Below are 19,755 nucleotides of genomic sequence, written 5' to 3' on the forward strand. Positions count from 1 at the left end.
CTGAAGACGAACGTCATTAAAGGTCCCGTGAGGTGCTTTTGAAATGTGCATTTTTATTGCATGTTTGACGTAAACGAAACACGAACAGAGGGCGGGACATAGTGTAGCCCCTCCCCTTTTCATAAAACAGCCAATAACATTTTGCTTTATAACCATTCTGCCAGTGAGAGTGGTTGAGCTCAAGCAAATCGAAAGGGGGCGGGGCATGTCAGACACTAAAGAGCATCTGATTGGTCAGAATATTTGATGACAAACTAAAGTACGAGGTGACGTGAAAAAAAATTGTTGGTCAATTTAGGCGGACGTGACAAACTAGACGCCTTACATGTATATATCAGGTTTATATCTTCTAAACGTGAACATTGTTACGGTTTTGGTCCGCACTAGCTTCTAGATATCCTAAACACTAACAATACTGATACTAACATCTAAAATTTTATTTTAATTTCATGGGACCTTTAAGCGTCATTCGCTCAGCTATGCCATTTTAAATGCAACGATGACATTGTTCGAGATGTCTTTATTATGAGAACTTGACATTATCAACATACCTTGTCATAAACCTGTCATAAACATGATTGTCATGAGGCCATTATTATTGTGTCATTATTATTATAAAAGTGTTAATATTATCGTTTTTGACCAAACCCTAGCTATAGTCGTGCAAAATGAATCTGTCGATAAAATCAAATGTCGTCACCAATGGCGTAGTGATTAGTGCGTTTCTTTACTGTCCCATAAATTAACGGTAAAAGCACCGAAATGTAATTATAAAAAAGTAATTAAATAATGACGCAGCAATAAAATTATTTGACACTTAGGCCTTGTTCACACCGAACACGCTTTGTGTGTTGAGAGGCGCCTTTTTTGAATAGATTTCTAATGGGCGTGAGTGTTTTGCGCATATTTTAACCGCCTGCTGCACCTCCCATTTTTGTTGGTGCGCTCTGTGCGCCTGCAGTTGAAAGAAGTCAACTTCGTACAGACAAAATGAATTACATCAGTTGCGTCTTTTTTATTCTCCAATCGATTGAAAGCAGGTTACTCCTGAGGTGACTTGAGTGTTTGGCTGCGTCCGAAACCGCCTACTACTCAGTAGGTACTGCATTTGAATTTAAACGAACTACTCGAGCGCTAGAAAAGTACGCTCTATACAGTATGAATGTGAAAAGTATGAATGGAATTCGGACGTACTACATCCACCATTTTGTCATGGTCACGTGCCCTACCAGCGTCAGTTGCGTCGCTTAACTTCCATTCATGAATTCTCTCGCGGGGCATTATGGGACAGCGCAGCGTGCATGAGATGCGCACTTCAGAATCTCGCCGGAAGTAGTAAGTCACCCGGGTACTTCTCGCATACTGATTTTCCAATTCTATGACGGACATACTACTCGGCTCGCATACTGATTTTAGCGTACTATACAGTATGGAAGTATGCGGTTTCGGATGCAGCGTGTGTTGTCAAGACGACTACAGAGATTTTTTGGAGGAGAGACCAATGGTCGCTGTTTTGAATTATCAGTAGCCGTATGACTTCACAAATCTTGAATATCACAATATTATTAAATATTACAATATCATCAGCAGTGCTCGTGCACAATACACAGCCGTTCAGTCATTGCGTTTTTGGGTGAACTATCCATTTTAAGTAGTAGTAAATAAATCATCCAATCAGTGGTTCTCGAACTTTTTTCACCAAGAACCAACTCAGAAAAAAAACTGTCTCTCCAAGTACCACCATAATGACCAGTGTTAAAATAAAGTAGCGTAGTTGGCCAAATTAAGCAGCTGCAGCACTGCACAGTTCGAAAACGAGGCAAAGTCATATTCATTCAACGAAATACGAAGCTGATCAGTCGTTCTTATTACGTGAAGTTGCTTTCAACTGGGGACACCTGGAATACGCAAGCGCGTCGTGCTGAAGTTCTTACTCATTTTGCTAGCCTGTGGGTTAAATTTAGGCACTCAAGTGACCGAGATGTAACAAAAGAATACGGTCATTTTTCAAAATAAAAGTTTTTTCAAAATAAATGATCGTTCCGACTCAGATTATGAAGAAAAATTATTATGAAATAATGAATGATTTTTTGTGCGGCCGGGTACCAATTGATTGGCCCGAGGGTTGGCGACCATTGCTCTAGCTCGTATAGTATCTGCTCTGCGAACACCATGCACCTCTTTTTCTAGTTCTGCGCCAATTGAATTTATTTGATTGATTTGATTTGATTGATTGATTAGAGAACAGCCACTGCTGATGACATTGGTGTTATCGTATGCACCAAATGATTAAATTTGTATAAATTTTTTGGTTTCGTTACTCAGTGATTCCTCCACGTACCACTAGAAGTAGGCCCTACCACAGTTTGAGAACCACTAATCTAAGTAATTCATCGAACCATCAAAATGTTACTGAGAATACCAGAGAGTGGAATGAAAAAAGTTATAATTTTACTAACAATTGAAGTTGCTTTTTTAATACAATTTACATCCGTAACAATTAAAGTCAACTAAGAAGTTAGCACAGCTAAATGCAAACTCTTTGTTTCTCTCGGTTTTATTCGTACTAAAGACTTTTAAGAAGACCTCCGAAGTTGCGTCTGCAATACTAATGTGGAAACTAAAGACTTCAACATCCAATTGAAATGCAAGTGTTACCTGAGCGTCCAGCTCCATGATGTGCGCTACTTTATTCCAGCCGAAGCCCACGAAGCGGCGGTCGTACTCTGGGCTTTCCCGCCTCACCATCACGTACGGCTCAAAGTCCGCTTCCCACTGAACGCGGTACGGTGTCGTGGCAGTTCTCCATTTGGCGAAGTCTGTCGGAGCGTGACCTTTCGTCCACACGTGATATCTGTGGACGAGAAAACGATCAATAAATGTGAGAGGAATTAGGAGCTTACTGTTACTTCAGCTTCTCTATCTATGTCACGGCAAACTAAACGGATAACAATTCATAAATATTACTAGATCTATAAAAATAGAAGACATCGACAGTAATAAATAACGCATAAAATAAGATCGAAATCCAAACTAGATTTACTTTTGATACAAATTCTGCCATTTAAAAAAGGTTACCTTTAAAATCTCCACAGATAAACAACGTTGTCTAATGATGCTATGAGAGCTGTTTTACATTACGTTATGATTGAATCGCCTCTTGTTACAGTTACGAAGTAGTTTGATAACCAGCAGGAATTGTTCATGGGCCAATTACATGAGCACATTGAATTGTCTATAGAGCATTTTGAGGGATGCAAACAATAACAAAGGTCCTAATGTATTTCCTGTTTTAGATTTTTATTTTTCATATCCAAAAATGTCCACATATTAAAACTTAATATGTCAGCTGTGTCGATATTAGTTATGACTGAATCGCCTCGTTACAGGAACTGTTCATGGGCCAATGATATCACCATATTGAAATGGACTACTATAGAAAAGTTTGTAGACTTTTAGAGAAACTGACATATTAATTTCCAAAAACTGACTCGTATGACTGGTCCCTTATTAGTTTGTTCAATCTCGTTCACACATACTCTGCTGAGTCCTGACAACTCTAAGTGAGCATTACGAAGCGTTTTGCTAGTGATGGGCAAAGCTAGGCTTAATGAAACACTGAAACAGTTGAGGCAAACGTGTCGAAGCTTCGAAACGATTTGAAACGCGTCTCTACAGTGACACCTAGTGGCCATTTTCATGTATTGCTCTGGAATAGCTCCAGCAAGGAAACAGTTTGTTAATATTACCTATAGACCATTTTGATGGATGTAAACGAAAACTGTTTATGGGCCAATGATATCACCATATTAAAATGGACTACTATAGAGAAGTTTGTAGACTCCTATGCGAAATTGACATATTATTTTCCAAAAACTGACTCGTATGACTGGTCCCATATTAGTTTGTTCAATCAAATAACAGAAATAAACAGACTTAAGTCTGGCAGATCTGCAGTTTTTGACCTGAATGTGAACAGGGTGCCCATGTCCAGCTGCGACAGGAGCTCTGCTTTAGATTTGGGGAAGGAGAGCCGATAGCGAAGCGTTTCAAACGCCGGAACCACCAGAGCCTTCTTAGTGTTTCCCATATCAAGCTGGACCACAGATTTCCTGAAACAGAAATAAGATGGATTTAATCGTGAAACGTTTTTTTAAAGATGTTTTGTTAAAATGGTGTAAAAAAAATTGATAAAAATAAAAGAGTTTTTCTCCACCAGCACAACAAAAAAAATGCTTTTTTTTACTTTTATATTTCGAGTTTTCATCTCATTTTTAGACCAGATGTCTAAAAATTCTAAAATCAAGAAGCATTTTCTAGACGAGCAGAATTTGATCTGTTGTTTTCAGAAATAATGTTAAAATATGTGTTGAGTTTTCCTTAAAACAAGCTAAATAATTGGCTATTTGTCACAATGCTATCCAGCCTGTGCAGATTGCTAAAGAACTACGCATCTGGCACTATATGAAATAAAACTCCCAGAGGTCTTTGCACTCACACAACAGTCCCTGATTCCCCCTGATTACACATACAGAGCTGGAAGCTCATGATGGACTGATTACCAGGACTATAAAAACACCTCGTTCACACATACTCTGCTGAGTCTTGACAACTCTAAGTGAGCAATACAAAGCGTTTGCCTAGTGATGGGCAAAGCGAGGCTTCATGAAACACTGAAACAGTTGAGGCAAATGTGTCGAAGCTTCGATTTGAAACTCGTCTCTACAGTGACACCTAGTGGCCTAGTAGTTTATTAATATTACCTATAGACCATTTTGATGGATGTAAACGAAACACAGTGGTCCCAGCGTATTTCCTGTTTTACATTTTTAATTTCTATAGTTTCCGAGAATCCAAAAAGAGCTTCATATTGATAAATAATGTTGCGAGAGCTCTTTGAACATTAAGTTATGATTGAAATGCCTCTTGTTACAGTTATGAAATAGTTTGAAAACAAGCAAAGAATGATGACATCATGTAAACACTGGGTTTTGATGTACTCTGATAGTACTAGTTTACCAATACTAACACTGTACACGGCTGTAAACACAAGTTTGTGAGTAAAAACTAGGGCCAGACAGAATCTGAAGTCATTTTTTTGCTATTTCTGCACAGCATCATAACAAAAACTGTATAAATGAAATAAAAAATAATGCCTTTTTTAACTTTTATTTAATGTTTACAATGCAAATCCAATCAGATCCACTTATTCGGTAACCAAAGCAAGTCTCTCATATGCTATCTCTACTAAAAGACAGAAAATATAACTCTAAAAACTGTATTGTAAATAAATCATATAAACATTTTCATATTAGTCAATAGTATCGCCGAAATTAATTTAAAAACTGAATAAATATACACACATTTACACAAGTAAATGAAGACTCAATGATGGGCTAAAAATCAGCAGATTTCTGCATGCGCAGATTTCCAGTGGGACCGAGTAACTAAGGTAAAACGAAACCAAAATGGGCCAAGGCTGCTTTTGTCTCACCTGAGGTACTCATAGAGTCCATACATAGGCAGGAAGTCGATATCCGACAGGAACATGTAGGGAGTGTTGACCTGCCCCATAGCAACATTGCGCAGCAGGTTAACGGGGTAGAACTGGCCCTCTTTGTAGACGATGTGGTATCCCACGTTGCTCCTGCTCATCAGGACCTCGGAGCCCTGAGCGTACCGCAGGAACTGCTGCGCTTCAGCGTCTGAGAGGTAGAGCGCCAAACTGATGGGTCCTTCCCAGTGTTTACAGATGGCCTCCAGCATCTGCAGTCTGACACAAAACAAACACTGCGTTAAGGTTGGGACACACCAAGCCTACAGTCTGCCACTTCGTTGGTTTGGCGTGTTCCATACGTCGCCTTTCGTGGAGTTGGCCCGATTCCGCATGTAGAATTGGCAAGAGAGGTTATTCAGCAACCAATCATAGCATGAGTCTGTCTGTTTGGTGTGTTCACGCACAGCTTTTTGGTCCTGGCACAATCAGATGTGAGCCGATGCGAGGGGACAACACAGTTGGGTTTCATCGGTGCTGGTTGTTTGGCTTGGTGTGTCAAGGCCTTGATACTATAAGTTTAAGACCACAAATGAAATCGCTTAAATTTTTGCAACAGTTTGCAATCAAATTGAAATCGTTTGGTTAGTCTGTTTAGCTTTAACGTGGTAGTTTCCTCATCACTTACTCACACAAGCGTTTCTGCAATCGTCCTGGTTCAGCATATTTAGTCACAGCGGCGCGAATTGAGCATTTTGCGAGTTCGACACGCTGAACTCTCGTGATTCTGAACGTCAGCAGACATCCGTGCTACATTAACCAATCAGCAGCTTGCTCTAATATGGGGATAATTACGATATAGTGCCTGTTGTTGGGAGTCTCGAAGGAAAATCCACTTGCCAACACCAGGCAACAGCTCATCAAACTGGACTCCCACGGAGCTGCTGCACCTTTGAAAGGATCTAGACACGGCGCCGGACGAATCTACGCTGTTTTTCAGCCTTCCTGAAGCACATAAAGCACAGCTACTCTCTCAATAAAAACCATGTTAACCATTAGCAATGAAACTAGAGTCACCGTGCAGACAGAAGCCCTGCCCATCACGTGAATCCACCTCAATTGTGAAGTGAATTTAGGGTGCGAATGATGCAAATTTTATGCGTGATTGAAGCGAGTAAACTCAAAACGTTAACGGATTTATTTACACATGAATAGCGCGATTTTTTTTTGCACAAGACGCGTCTAAAGTTTTTGTCTTGTTTCTAGTCCAAATATCTACAAATTAATAAATCAAGAAGCATTTTCAAGCAAAATAATATCGACTTGTTTTCCCACAATAATAATCAAAATTAGGTGAGTTTTTCCGTAAAACAAGCAGAATAATCTTGATTTGCTTTAATGTAGGATTATTTTCCCTGCTGAAAAATCCAGTTTGAACCAGCCTAGGCTGGTTGGCTGGTTTTAGAGGGGTTTTGGCCACTTCCAGGCTGGTTTCCAGCCATTTCCAGCCTGGTCTTAGCTGGTCAGGCTGGGAGATGACCAGCTAAAACCAGCTTAACCAGCCTAGCTAAGCTGGGAGTCCAGCCAAAACCTCTTGTTGCTGGTCAAGCTGGTTTTAGCTGGATTTGGCCGGTCATTTTCCAGCCTGACCAGCTAAGACCAGGCTGGAAATGACTGGAAACCAGCCTGGAAATGGCCAAAACCCCTCTAAAACCAGGCTGGTCAATTAGCTAAAACCAGCCAACCAGCCTAAGCTGGTTTAAGCTGGATTTTTCGGCAGGGTTGCTTGTTTTAAGGAAAAACTCACTTAATTTTGATTTTTATTACTGACAATTCAATAATTTTTAGCTCGTCACGCTTCTTGACGTGACAATTTGTAGACATTTGGACGAGAAACAAGACAAAAAAAGCATTTTTACATGCCTAAAAAAGTTATAATCTGGCATTTAATCAGACAGCTGAGCGCACTTAACTTGTACGGAATTCATGATAATAATTAAAAGTCCTCCAGAACATTGATATCCAAGTTAATAATGTCTTTGGTAAGAAAGTGAGTTTGAATGCTTTAATTCTTACCTGTCCATAGAAAGCTGGGCCACCAGCGTCACGTCAGTGTTATCCACAGTGGGTTCATACTCGTAGTGTAGGAAGTAAACATGTGTGCGATGAACGGTGAATCGTTCACGGCGAAACTCATAACACGGGTCATCTTCATCCAGCTCCGACAGAGTCTTCTGGAGCTGCAGATATATTAGGGAAACAAGCATTTTTCAGTAGCTTTGTTGTTGTTGTTGTCGTTTAAAGTAACAGAAATGAGCAATTTTATATTCAATGTTTGACAATCTCAACTGAAACATGAAGAGAGGGCGGGGCATATAGTAGCTCCTCCCCTTTTATAAAAACAGCCACGAGTGTTTAGTTTTTCTCACAGCTCTGCCGGTGAGAGTGGTTGAGCTCAAGCGCATCAATTTACAAGCAAATGAAAAGAGTCTTGAAGGGGGCGGGGCATGTCAGACATAAAAGAGCATCTGATTGGTCAGAAAATTTGATGAGAAAGTGAAGTATGAGGGGACGTCAAAAAAAGACATATGAAACATATGAAAGACTTTAATTTCACGAGACCTTCAAATCTGGCAATCGTGATGCAAAACCAAAACTTCAGGACGCTGAAAGCCAAAACTGAAAACGCTTCGTAATTATTTGTTTTTTTAATAAATTATATAATTTTGTAAGAGATTTAACTTAAGATTATACTCATTTGTTTTAAAATAAAGGCAATAAAAGAACCACCAGCCTAAAGGCGTCGTATTGCCGGCATTGCCATGATAGCGTAGCAAAGCTACTGCTAGCCATTGTCAGTCAATAATTTTAGAAAATGTAAAAACGTTCGGTAAATTGTCGAAAGGTCATTGCATCCCTACTGTCAACAAACTGTGAGCGTTAAGGTAAAACTGACGTTCTCTGAGTTGTGGTCGGTTTCACTGGGACAGCCGAAGAGCTCTCGCCTCAGCAGATTTCCATCGTACTCCAGGAAGGTCAGATAGAGATTCCTGAAAAACTCCACGTGTTTGTTCTTCACGCGCAGCTTCTTCGGAGAGTTCCAGTGGATCACCTGCGCAATAAAATGCAGAAAAGATCAGAATTGAAGATTCGTATATGAATTAAAATTATTTAAAGGCTCAAACTGACTTTTTCTGCTCACCAAACCTGCAATTATTAAAATAAAAACTTAAAAAATGTGCTGTTTTCCATTTGAATACATTTTAATGTCGTTTATTCCTGTCATTTCAAAGCTGAGTATCATTACTCCAGTCACATGATCTTTCAGAAATCATTATAATATCTAGATTTCCCGTTCAAGAATTATTTATAATTATTATTATTATTATTGTTATCCACATTTATTACCAGTTTAGTATTTTAATTGATCAGTTATCAGCATTTATCTGAGATAAAAAGCATTTGCAAGGTTAAACACCACACCATTTAAAAGCTTGGAGTATATGTATATATATAAATATACAGTTTATATATATATATATATATATATATATATATATATATATATATATATATACACACACACATATAAACTCCAAGCTTTTAAATGGTGTGGTGTTTAATATATATATATATATATATATATATATATATATATATTATTATATTATTATTATTTATTTATTTATTTATTTTTTGGCCTTTTTTAGATAGGACAGTATTGAGACACAGAGTAAAGTGGGAGAGAGTGGGGGTAGGGTAGGGAAATTTCCTTGATTCGGGATTCGAACTCGCGACGCACTGACGTGCTACTGCACCATACGTCGGTGCGCTAACCACGAGGCTATTGCGCCGACATTTATATATATATATATTTTGCTAAAGACATTATTGAAATCAATCATTTAATTTAGCAAGGCTGCTTTAAATTTATTAAAATGACAGCAAAGGTATTTATAAATAAAAATTCAACTCTTGTTGAGCTTTTTTTCAACATAATTATAATCATAATAATGCTTCTTGAGAAGCGAATCTGAATAGTGTAACGATTTATGAAGGGTTATGTGACAGGCGAAGGATGCTGAAAAATCAGCTTTGAAATAACTGGGATAAATGTCAATTTTAAATTTATTTAAATAGTAAACAGCTACTTTAAATAGTGCAAACGTTTCAAATTTGTTATCTTTTTGCTAAACTTTGAATCAAATACATACAGGCCTGAAACTCGAGAACGTTATTACACGGTTCAAATACTCTATTCTGATTGGTCAGTATTCACATTCCAAGGTCTGTTATTCCCAGAAAACAACTAGTGAATAACATATCCAAAAACTTCCGATCATCTTGAGCGTTAGTCTGTCTGCTTGTCTGCCAATGTTTTCAACTGTTTGTCGCCATCTTGTAAATTAATAATGCGTTGGTTAGTGTATACTCCATTAAGCCAGTTTAATTCATTAGCTTTGCGTTTTTGACTATTTGGCGCCATCTAGTGTCTGACTCATGCGCAGGTTAGTGTATACTCCATCAGCTGTTTTAGTTTCTGTTGTGTTTTTGACTGTTTGCTGCCATCTTGTGTCTGAATAATGTGCAGGTTAGTGTATACTCCATCAGCTGTTTTAGTTTCTGTTGTGTTTTTGACTGTTTGTCTCCATCTTGTGTCTGAATAATGCGCAGGTTAGTGTATACTCCATCAGCTGTTTTAGTTTCTGTCAGCTTAACATTTCATTAATGAAACATTATGGCTCAGTTAATGTTTATGTGCAAGTAAAGCTATATAATAAGCTGTAAAAAGTACGTCAAGGTGGTTGCTTTGCCAGATTAAAGTCCTTCAGTCTTATACAAAAGTGCTCCGCTTTGCGCCGATAAACCTGTCCGGCTTTATTCTGTGATAACAACCCTTATATCGAACATAACCCCGTGTACATGATGTTTTAGTCCTGACACTCATGAAGGTAAAGCTGTTATTTTTCATCTAGAATAGATGCGAGTCCGTCTTTGCGTTCGCTTTACAGTGTCATCACCTTGAGGTCGGACACGTCCTTGTAGCACTTCTCAGAGCGGGTGTGGTCAGACAGCTGGACGTTCCAGTAGCAGGGCAGTTGGTGCACCAGGAATGGGTTCTGCTTGATCACAGCGTTGAAGATGTCCTGCACATATAACATTGTTACAAACGATTATAAGGCTGCAGACGTTTACTTCGTTAGTGTAAGTACTTTTTCGTTTCGTTTATATAAATTTTCTCATATTTATTTTATAATATTATAGATATTATACATATTTATTGAGTACCTCATATTTAATAAAACGGTCCAGATAATTTGCTAAAATATCCTCTAACACTCACATGGACAAAAACTATAGAAATTTATATTAAATACTACAGTGTTTTTTAACGATTATATAGTAAAGTGCTTGAATCCCTATCTTATGTGGTAAATCTATATTTGCTATGGTAAAACAACAACAACAACAGTAATTAGAGGTTGATTGATATTGGATTTTTTTAAGATATCGATATTCTTAGCCACGCTAAGAATATCGTTAGTTTGCTATAAGGGAATGATCCGCAGAAAGAAAGCCCCGCCCCCTACTCAATATTCCATTTCAGTCATAAGTACATCGATATACTGAAATAGTAGTCTCAGTGTTCACCTGGTCAGCGAGTGATGTAGACTACATGCTCAAAAGCTCATACAAACCAATAGCTAGGTTGAAGCGTACTTGACGATAACCGTTTAATTAACCGTTATTTCTTAAAAGCTTTAAAATAAATAATAAAAACGAAACTCCATGTAAAGTTGTACTAAACTTAGGTACACGCACAAAACAGTACTGAAAACGTTAAGTAAATTAAGGTGTCAAAACACATGGACGTGCTGTCAGTGATTTTTCACCTTTAGAGGTGACTCTCACTATTGATATCTTGGCTCTCACACTGATTAATCAGAACAAACCTCTCTCAGCCACTCCAGTAATGGATAAAACTGGAAAAATAACCGATAGTTCTACGATTAATCCGCAAAACTGATACAACGGCTAACCTCTAATAATAATATAAAGAAATGACTGAATGCTGTAGTCTTCTATAACTATAGTGTATATTACACCACAATACGCCACAATTTCAGTACTGGAATGATTAAAAACGTCAATTTCAACATTTAAATGCGTTCTGAAGCACCGTTGATTGGCCATTGTGTTCGCGTGCTCAACAAAAATGACTTTGATTGGCCGTGAAGGTCATCAATTTACCAAGTGTACACCCTGATACACTGACAAAGAAGCGTTTCAAAGCCTGTGATGAAGACCACAACTCCCATGATTCCACACTCAGTCATGTTATCATCAAACTATGCTTTCATTTGTTGTAAATATGTGCCCTCTAGTGGTGAAAACATCAAACTACGCCTTTGTTTGTGAATATACGCTCCCTCTAGTGGCGAAAACATCAAGCTACACCTCTGCTTATTGTGAATATACCCCCTCTAGTGGTGAAAACATAAACTACGCCTTTGTTTGTTGTGAATATACGCCCTCTAGTGGCGAAAACAAACTATGCCTTTGTTGTGAATATACGCCCTCTAGTGCTAAAAACATCAAACTACACCTTTGTTTGTTGTGAATATACGCCCTCTAGTGCTAAAAACATCAAACTACACCTTTGTTTGTTGTGAATATACGCCCTCTAGTGGCAAAAATATCAAACCACACCTTTGTCTGTTGTGAATAAATGCCCTCTAGTGGCGAAAACATCAAACTACGCCTTTGTTTGTTGTAAATATACGCCCTCTAGTGGCGAAAACATCAAACTATGCCTTTGTTGTGAATATACGCCCTCTAGTGCTAAAAACATCAAACTACACCTTTGTTTGTTGTGAATATACGCCCTCTAGTGGCAAAAATATCAAACCACGCCTTTGTTTGTTGTGAATATACGCCCTCTAGTGCCAAAAACATCAAACTACGCCTTTGTTTGTTGTGAATATACCCCCTCTAGTGGCGAAAACATAAACTACGCCTTTGTTTGTTGTGAATATACCCCCTCTAGTGGCGAAAACATAAACTACGCCTTTGTTTGTTGTGAATATACGCCCTCTAGTGGCGAAAACAAACTATGCCTTTGTTGTGAATATACGACCTCTAGTGCTAAAAACATCAAACTACACCTTTGTTTGTTGTGAATATACGCCCTCTAGTGCTAAAAACATCAAACTACACCTTTGTTTGTTGTCAATATACGCCCTCTAGTGGAAAAAATATCAAACCACGCCTTTGTTTGTTGTGAATATATGCCCTCTAGTGGCAAAAACATCAAACTACGCCTTTGTTGGTGTGAATTTACCCCCTCTAGTGGCGAAAACATCAAACTGCGCATTTGTTTGTTGTGAATATACGCCCTCTAGTGGCGAAAACATCAAACTATGCCTTTGTTGTGAATATACGCCCTCTAGTGCTAAAAACATCAAACTACACCTTTGTTTGTTGTGAATATACGCCCTCTAGTGCCAAAAACATCAAACTACGCCTTTGTTTGTTGTGAATATATGCCCTCTAGTGGCGAAAACATCAAAATGCTCCTTTGTTTGTTGTGAATATACCCCCTCTAGTGGCGAAAACATCAAACAGCGCCTTTGTTTGTTGTAAATACACCCCCTCTAGTGGCAAAAACATCAAACAGCGGCTTTTTTTGTTGTGAATATACGCCCTCTAGTGGCGAAAATATCAAACCTCGCTTTTGTTTGTTGTGAACATACCCCCTCTAGTGCTGAAAACATCAAACTACACCTTTGTTTGTTGTGAATATACCCCCTCTAGTGGCAAAAACATCAAACTACGCCTTTGTTGGTGTGAATTTACCCCCTCTAGTGCTGAAAACATCAAACTGCACCTTTGTTTGTTGTGAATATACCCCCTCTAGTGCCGAAAACATCAAACTACACCTTTGTTTGTTGTGAATATACCCCCTCTAGTGCCGAAAACATCAAACTACACCTTTGTTTGTTGTGAATATACCCCCTCTAGTGCCGAAAACATCAAACTACACCTTTGTTTGTTGTGAATATACCCCCTCTAGTGCCGAAAACATCAAACTACACCTTTGTTTGTTGTGAATATACCCCCTCTAGTGGCGAAAACATCAAACTACACCTTTGTTTGTTGTGAATATACGGCCTCTAGTGGCAAAAACATCAAACTACACCTTTGTTTGTTGTGAATATACGCCCTCTAGTGGCGTAAACTACTTACTGTGCCTTTAAACTTTCTAATATGTGTGGACCATGGTTTTAATAACGTAAACAAACATTTACATTTATAAAGCTACACTTTGTGTTAGTGTTGTCAAAAACATCGACATTTGGATACATAAGCACCCTGAAATATTTAAAACGATGCAATCTTACATTCGTTTAGTATTGATTCGGATCTCTCTCTCTCTATCTCTCCTCTCATACAGCAGCAAGTTGCAGCTTCAGTGGGAAGTACATCAACATACCGAAATAAGAGGCTCAGTGTTCACCTGGTCAGCGAGTGACGTAGACAGCATGCTCATGAGCTCTCTCTCTGCCGTCAGCCGCCACATCTGTTCCCATTTCAGCTTCCTCAAACGATCCAACAACAGCAGAATCACACCTTCAACACACACGTGTGGACACCATTTCAGCACAAACCCACGAAAATCCAGGACGAGTTCTTCCTTTTTACAATTTAACTGAATTATTTATGAAGAAGTTGTCCATGGTGTTCTGATTATTTAATAATTATGTTTGTTCTCCTTTAGATGAGTGCAGAAACCCGGCTGACGTACCCGTGTTAAAGCCCCTGCCCAGAGCTGGCCACGGCCGATGGTTCTTCCACAGGTTACCCAGATACCAGTCGCTCTGATTCTCCACCAAACCAAGAACCTGCTGGCCTGAAACACACAAACACTGTCCGTGATGCAGGTTCAGTGAGCTTAGGTGACCCGAATTTTACAAAAAAAACACAACGTTCAAAATAGCTCAATATTCCACTTTATTATCTAGGATTAAGGCAGTTATGAAGGCTAAAGGGGTTGTCCAACCCGGTGCTAGTAAGTGTACCTAATAAAGTGGCCAGATTAGTGTATAATTTCTTCAGTTAAACGCAAAAGAGGATGCACTAAGGAAAGCTTGAAATCAGCAACAGTTGACTTTCATAGTCAATTCAGGCGAAGAAACGATCCACTTGAGTGCCTAAACGGCGAGCGAACGCTCAGCTTTGGGTGGACTATCCTACAGATTTGAGTTGGATGCTAATTGAGAAGTACCTTTAAACTTGTGGAAGACGACCCACAGCTCGGCTATGTCCGTGGCGAATGTGATGTCGGTGTCCAGGACGATGACCTTCTCCAGGTCTGAGGGCAGCGTCTTGGTCAGCACCAGCTTCATCAGGCCGTGGATGCCGGAATAATGCTTGTTGGGAATCCAAGACACCTCAGACTGACGGACAGCACGTGAGAAACCAAAACGAAAGCCAAACGAAGCACATGATCAGAAAGAGGCGGCAATCTAGAGGCGAGCAAATTATTAGCCCTCCTCTGACAGGACGTGAAGCAGGATTTGGATTCGCATTGATGCCTTAATGACCTTGTGTGCTGCCTCCTAAATCAGCACGTTAGAGTTTTGCATTATTAACATGTAGCTAGCATGATGCTAAAATGATTACCATGTAGCTCAGGGGTGTCACACTTCAACACACTTACCTGTAGAATTCAAACAAGCCTGAAAGACTCAGTTAGTTCCTCAATTAGGCCCTCCGGCAACTGAGTTTGACACCTGTGAGGTAGCTAGCATGATGATGCTGACTTGATTAACATGTAGCTAGGATAATGCTAATAATTAACGTGTAGCTAGCTTGATAAAATTAGCAATCGTAATGCTTATTTTTAACATTTTATAGCAGTTAGCGAATCATTATTACTTAAGTCCCTTTTTAGGCAAGTCATTTCACTGGGGGAAGGGGGGGGGGGGGGGGCACCTTTAAAACCCCCCTCGTGCATGTAAGCGCAGCTCCTATCTCTTTGAATGGGGAAACAGCGCATCCTCCCGAACTGTTTGCTAAGCTAACGATTAAATGTTATATTTAAAAAGCACCAATGAAATAAAAAATGTTGTATCTAAATGTTCGAATCAGCATACGCCACATAAAACAGATGCCAGAGTAATTGGCGGTTCATTCCACTGTGGCGAACCGTGATAAATAAGCGGCTCTTTATTTATAGGTTAGTGGACCTTCAAGCGGTTTCCGTCATGTGATTTGTGTGTCAGTGGCGGAGGCGGGAGTTAATGAGGTCGGATGGGACCGACTGCACCTCACGGTCATTTCATACAGGTTACAAAACCAGAGAACATTTCTTTCCAAGTGAAGCTGGTCCGTTTAAAAGTAGAGATTTTAAGCTGTATGAAGATATACTTCGATGAGATTCCTGCTTGTTTGGAGACCCCACCCTACAGAAAAAAACAGCTTAAACCAGCCTAAGCTGGTCAGGCTGGTTTTAGCTGGTCACCCAAGCTGGTTTTAGCTTGTTTCCCAGGCTGGTCATGGCTGGTTTGTCAGTCTGGTTTTAGAGGGGTTTTGGCCACTTTTTAGCTGGTCTTAATTGGTCAGGTTGGTCTTAGCTGGTTTTAACTGGTCAAGCTGGTCTTAGCTAGTTTTAGTTGGTCAAGCTGGTTTTAGAGGGGTTTTGGCCACTTTTTAGCTGGTCTTAGTTGATCAGGTTGGCCTTAGCTGGTCGTAGCTAGTTTTAGCTGGCCAGGCTGGTTTTAGAGGGGTTTTAGCCACTTTTTAGCTGGTCTTAGTTGATCAGGTTGGCCTTAGCTGGTCGTAGCTAGTTTTAGCTGGCCAGGCTGGTTTTAGAGGGGTTTTAGCCACTTTTTAGCTGGTCTTAGTTGATCAGGTTGGTCTTAGCTGGTTTTAGAGGGGTTTTGGGCACTTTTTAGTTGGTCAGGTTGGTCTTAGCTGGTTTTAATGGGTCAGGCTGGTTTTAGAGGGGTTTTTGTCACTTTTTAGCTGGTCTTAGTTGATCAGGCTGGTTTTGGCTTGTCAAGCTGGTCCTAGCTGGCTGGTCTTAACTGGTTTTAGCTGGTCAGGCTGCTCTTAGCTGGTCAGGTGGGGTGGTCTTAGCTGGTCAGGCTGGGAGACCAGCTAAAACCAACTTGACCATGCTGGGATACCAGCTAAAACTAGCCTGGCCAGGCTGAGAGACCAGTTAAAACCAGCCTGGTCAGATTGAGAGACTAGCTTGACCAGGATGGGAGACCAGCTAAAACCAACTTGACCATGCTGGGATACCAGCTAAAACTAGCCTGGCCATGCTGGGATACCAGCTAAAACTAGCCTGGCCAGGCTGAGAGACCAGTTAAAACCAGCCTGGTCAGATTGAGAGACTAGCTTGACCAGGATGGGAGACCAGCTAAAACCAGCTTGACCAGGCTGGAAGACCAGCTAAAACCATCCTAGTCAGATTGAAAGACCAGCTTGACCAGCCTGACCAGGCTGGGCGACCAGCTAAAACCAGCCTAGTCAGATTGAGAGACCAGCTTGACCAGTTTGACCAGGATGGGAGACCAGCTAAAACCAGCTTGACCAGCCTGGTCAGGCTGGGAGACCAGCGAAAACCAGCTTGACCAGGCTGAGAGACCAGCTTGACCAGGCTGGGAGACCAGCTAAAACCATCCTAGTCAGATTGAGAGACCAGCTTGACCAGCCTGGCCAGGCTGCGAGACCAACTAAAACCAGCTAAGACAAGCTAACCAGCTTAGGCTGGTTTTAGCTGTTTTTTTTCAGCAGAAACTGTTGTGAAAACACTTGTATGGACTGCGCCCCTCCCCCCGGAGAATCATCAATCTATAGAGATCGATAGTTGGCTCTTTTACTTGAAGGCAGGACTTTCTTTGCTAGAGCGGCCATATTGACTGTTGCACTTCCCCCCACCATTCACAACTATACCAGTGACACATCTTGTGTATTCTATAGTCTTCGTTATTCCTCACCTTCAGCTCATCAGCGTCATAGAAGTTGACATGAACGGCTGGCACCATCCAGGTGTGGAAGAGGTCGGCGAGGATCTTCCGAGCGATGGAATCGGTGATGATATGGAAGTGCAGTGGGTTTCGTCTGAAACACAAGTGCACGAACATTTATTACCGTTCACGCAAAAATAACAACGCTTCTCCAACTTATTATTACTTCTTATTAAATACAAATACGGCAGTCTTCACACGAAGTTGCTTTGATTTGGACCAGCATTAAATGTAGAAATTACTAAATATAAATGTAGCACTAAAGCAAAACGTTAACAGCAGATAAAGTCGTTAGACTGCATGTGATAAAAGTCAATAGTCATTTAATGCACGTCATCGTGTAAATCAATTTAATCCCACTTCTAAATGAAAATATAGTTAACATCTAATTATGAATGTAAATTGAATTAAAACGAATGTACAGTCGAGTGATAAGATCTGATCACGCACTTCCTGTTTGCACGTCTACGAGAAGAGGTAGTGATAGGGGAAACTAAGCTTTTATAGCTTCGAAACAATTGAACCGAATGCTTCGTAAAACTTTTTCGAAAGACCACAAGCGAGAGACACCTGCTGGTCAAAACCTTGTAATTGCAGCAAAAACTCGATCATTAAAACGGTTCGTTTTTTTCGCCAAACATATTGCAAACTTTAAATTAAAAGTACATCGTGTAAACGCACTTAGCTTGACATTTGATGTCATTAAGTATTGAGTGTCTGCGTAATTTACACACACACAAAAAGAAAAACAAATTATTACGTTACGTTTATTCTATTGTTATTATTTTATTTCTTATTCAAATGTTTAACTTGTATTAAAATAACTAAAACAGCATATAGAGCATTTAATGATGATAATAATAATAATAATAATAATAAGAGAGGGAAAAAAACAGACAAGAAAATTTAAGAAATTTATCAAAATATTAAAATGATCAGTTTAAAATGTAAAAATACAACCTCATTTATTTAGTAAAATTATTAAGTATTATTATTATTATTATTATTACTCGACAATTAAATAATATATATATATTTTTTTACAATTTAATCACAAAACAAACCAAAAATAAAAAGGGTAAAAACACTTAACTAGATTAAAGGACCTTCAGCTTTAAACATATTTTCCTTCCTTAAGTGAATTTACTTTATTCTTATTACGTGGCTAGTGCGCCTCAGATGCTAGAACCCGCCTTTATGCATACGTGACAATGTAAATTGTATGGCAAGCAGGGCTCAACAATAAGGACTGCACTATGGCCCAGGGCCAGTGTGAGAGACGTTTGGGACAGTAGACAGGATGATTACTGGCCCGATCAGGACAGTGCCACCTTGTCAATTAAGTTCAATTTGCCTGCGACTATTTGTCAGTTGTGTGCATTTTAAGCTTGTACTTTAAGGGCTCTATTTTTACTGTCCATGCACAGAGCGCAAAACGCAGGGCGCAAGCGCTTTCAGGGCGTGTCAGAACACGTTTTTGCTAATTTACGGACGGGAAAATCTGCTTTGCGCCGTGGCGCATGGTCTAAAAGGGTTGAGTTTATTTTCTTAATGAGTTATAGGTGTGTTTTGAGAATAAACCAATTAGAGTCTCATCTCCCATTCCCTTTAAGAGCCAGCTGCGTCACGCCATAAGCGCATTCGCTATTAACATGACGTAAAGTAAAAGTGAAAAATCTGAGCATTTCACAAGCAAACAGTTAACAGTTATTAAACAGAAAACAGTTAAACAGAGCATCTACTGCGTGAGAATGAGAGATAATGGATCACTTTCACTTTCGCTCTTGGATAGGGAAACCTTTACACACAGACATCAATTAGTCTATAAATAAATACTTTAGTTTGTTAAGCGCAAATATTCATTTCAAAACTATTTCTAAATTCAGTTCTAATTTCCAGCAAACAAATAAATGAACAATAATAACAAAGTGTGCTCAAAAACCTGAGTTATATCCAAATACACATGCTGTGCCCCATATGGTCTAAAACCTGACAGGTGGGCAAATCTAAGCTTGTTTTTAATAAAACAAATATAAATATGGATTTAATAAATAATACTGCTAATAATAATAACATTATACAGAAGCAAATTGTTATGAATGAACTGAAAAAGCCTCCCGAGATGAAGAAGACATAAAAGCAGTGATTTTTCATATTTATGTAGGCTAGAAAATAATATGTTTTGTAATATTTTAATCCTTTATATTTATATTCTATATG

General features: G+C 39.4%; 1 protein-coding gene across 7 annotated transcripts in view; it reads right to left on the minus strand.

Annotated features, from left to right (window-relative positions):
- large1 (LARGE xylosyl- and glucuronyltransferase 1) overlaps positions 1-19,755 on the minus strand; it is a 75,410-nt gene that overhangs the window by 18,471 nt on the left and 37,184 nt on the right. For all 7 annotated transcript variants that reach the window (XR_015942056.1, XR_015942053.1, XR_015942057.1 and 4 more), the window contains 10 exon segments: positions 17,506-17,629; positions 14,781-14,952; positions 14,301-14,405; positions 14,013-14,125; positions 10,516-10,641; positions 8,451-8,606; positions 7,571-7,734; positions 5,495-5,773; positions 3,966-4,112; positions 2,659-2,854 (listed from right to left, as the gene is read on the minus strand). Coding sequence is in view for 2 of the 7 variants with exons in the window: in XM_088649769.1 (XP_088505895.1) it covers positions 2,659-2,854; positions 3,966-4,112; positions 5,495-5,773; positions 7,571-7,734; positions 8,451-8,606; positions 10,516-10,641; positions 14,013-14,125; positions 14,301-14,405; positions 14,781-14,952; positions 17,506-17,629 (1,582 nt within the window). In the remaining 5 variants the exon portion in view is untranslated.

Source organism: Danio rerio, chromosome 4, assembly GCF_052040795.2.
Source record: "Danio rerio strain M-AB ecotype USA chromosome 4, GRCz13ab, whole genome shotgun sequence".
Lineage (NCBI taxonomy): Eukaryota > Metazoa > Chordata > Actinopteri > Cypriniformes > Danionidae > Danio > Danio rerio.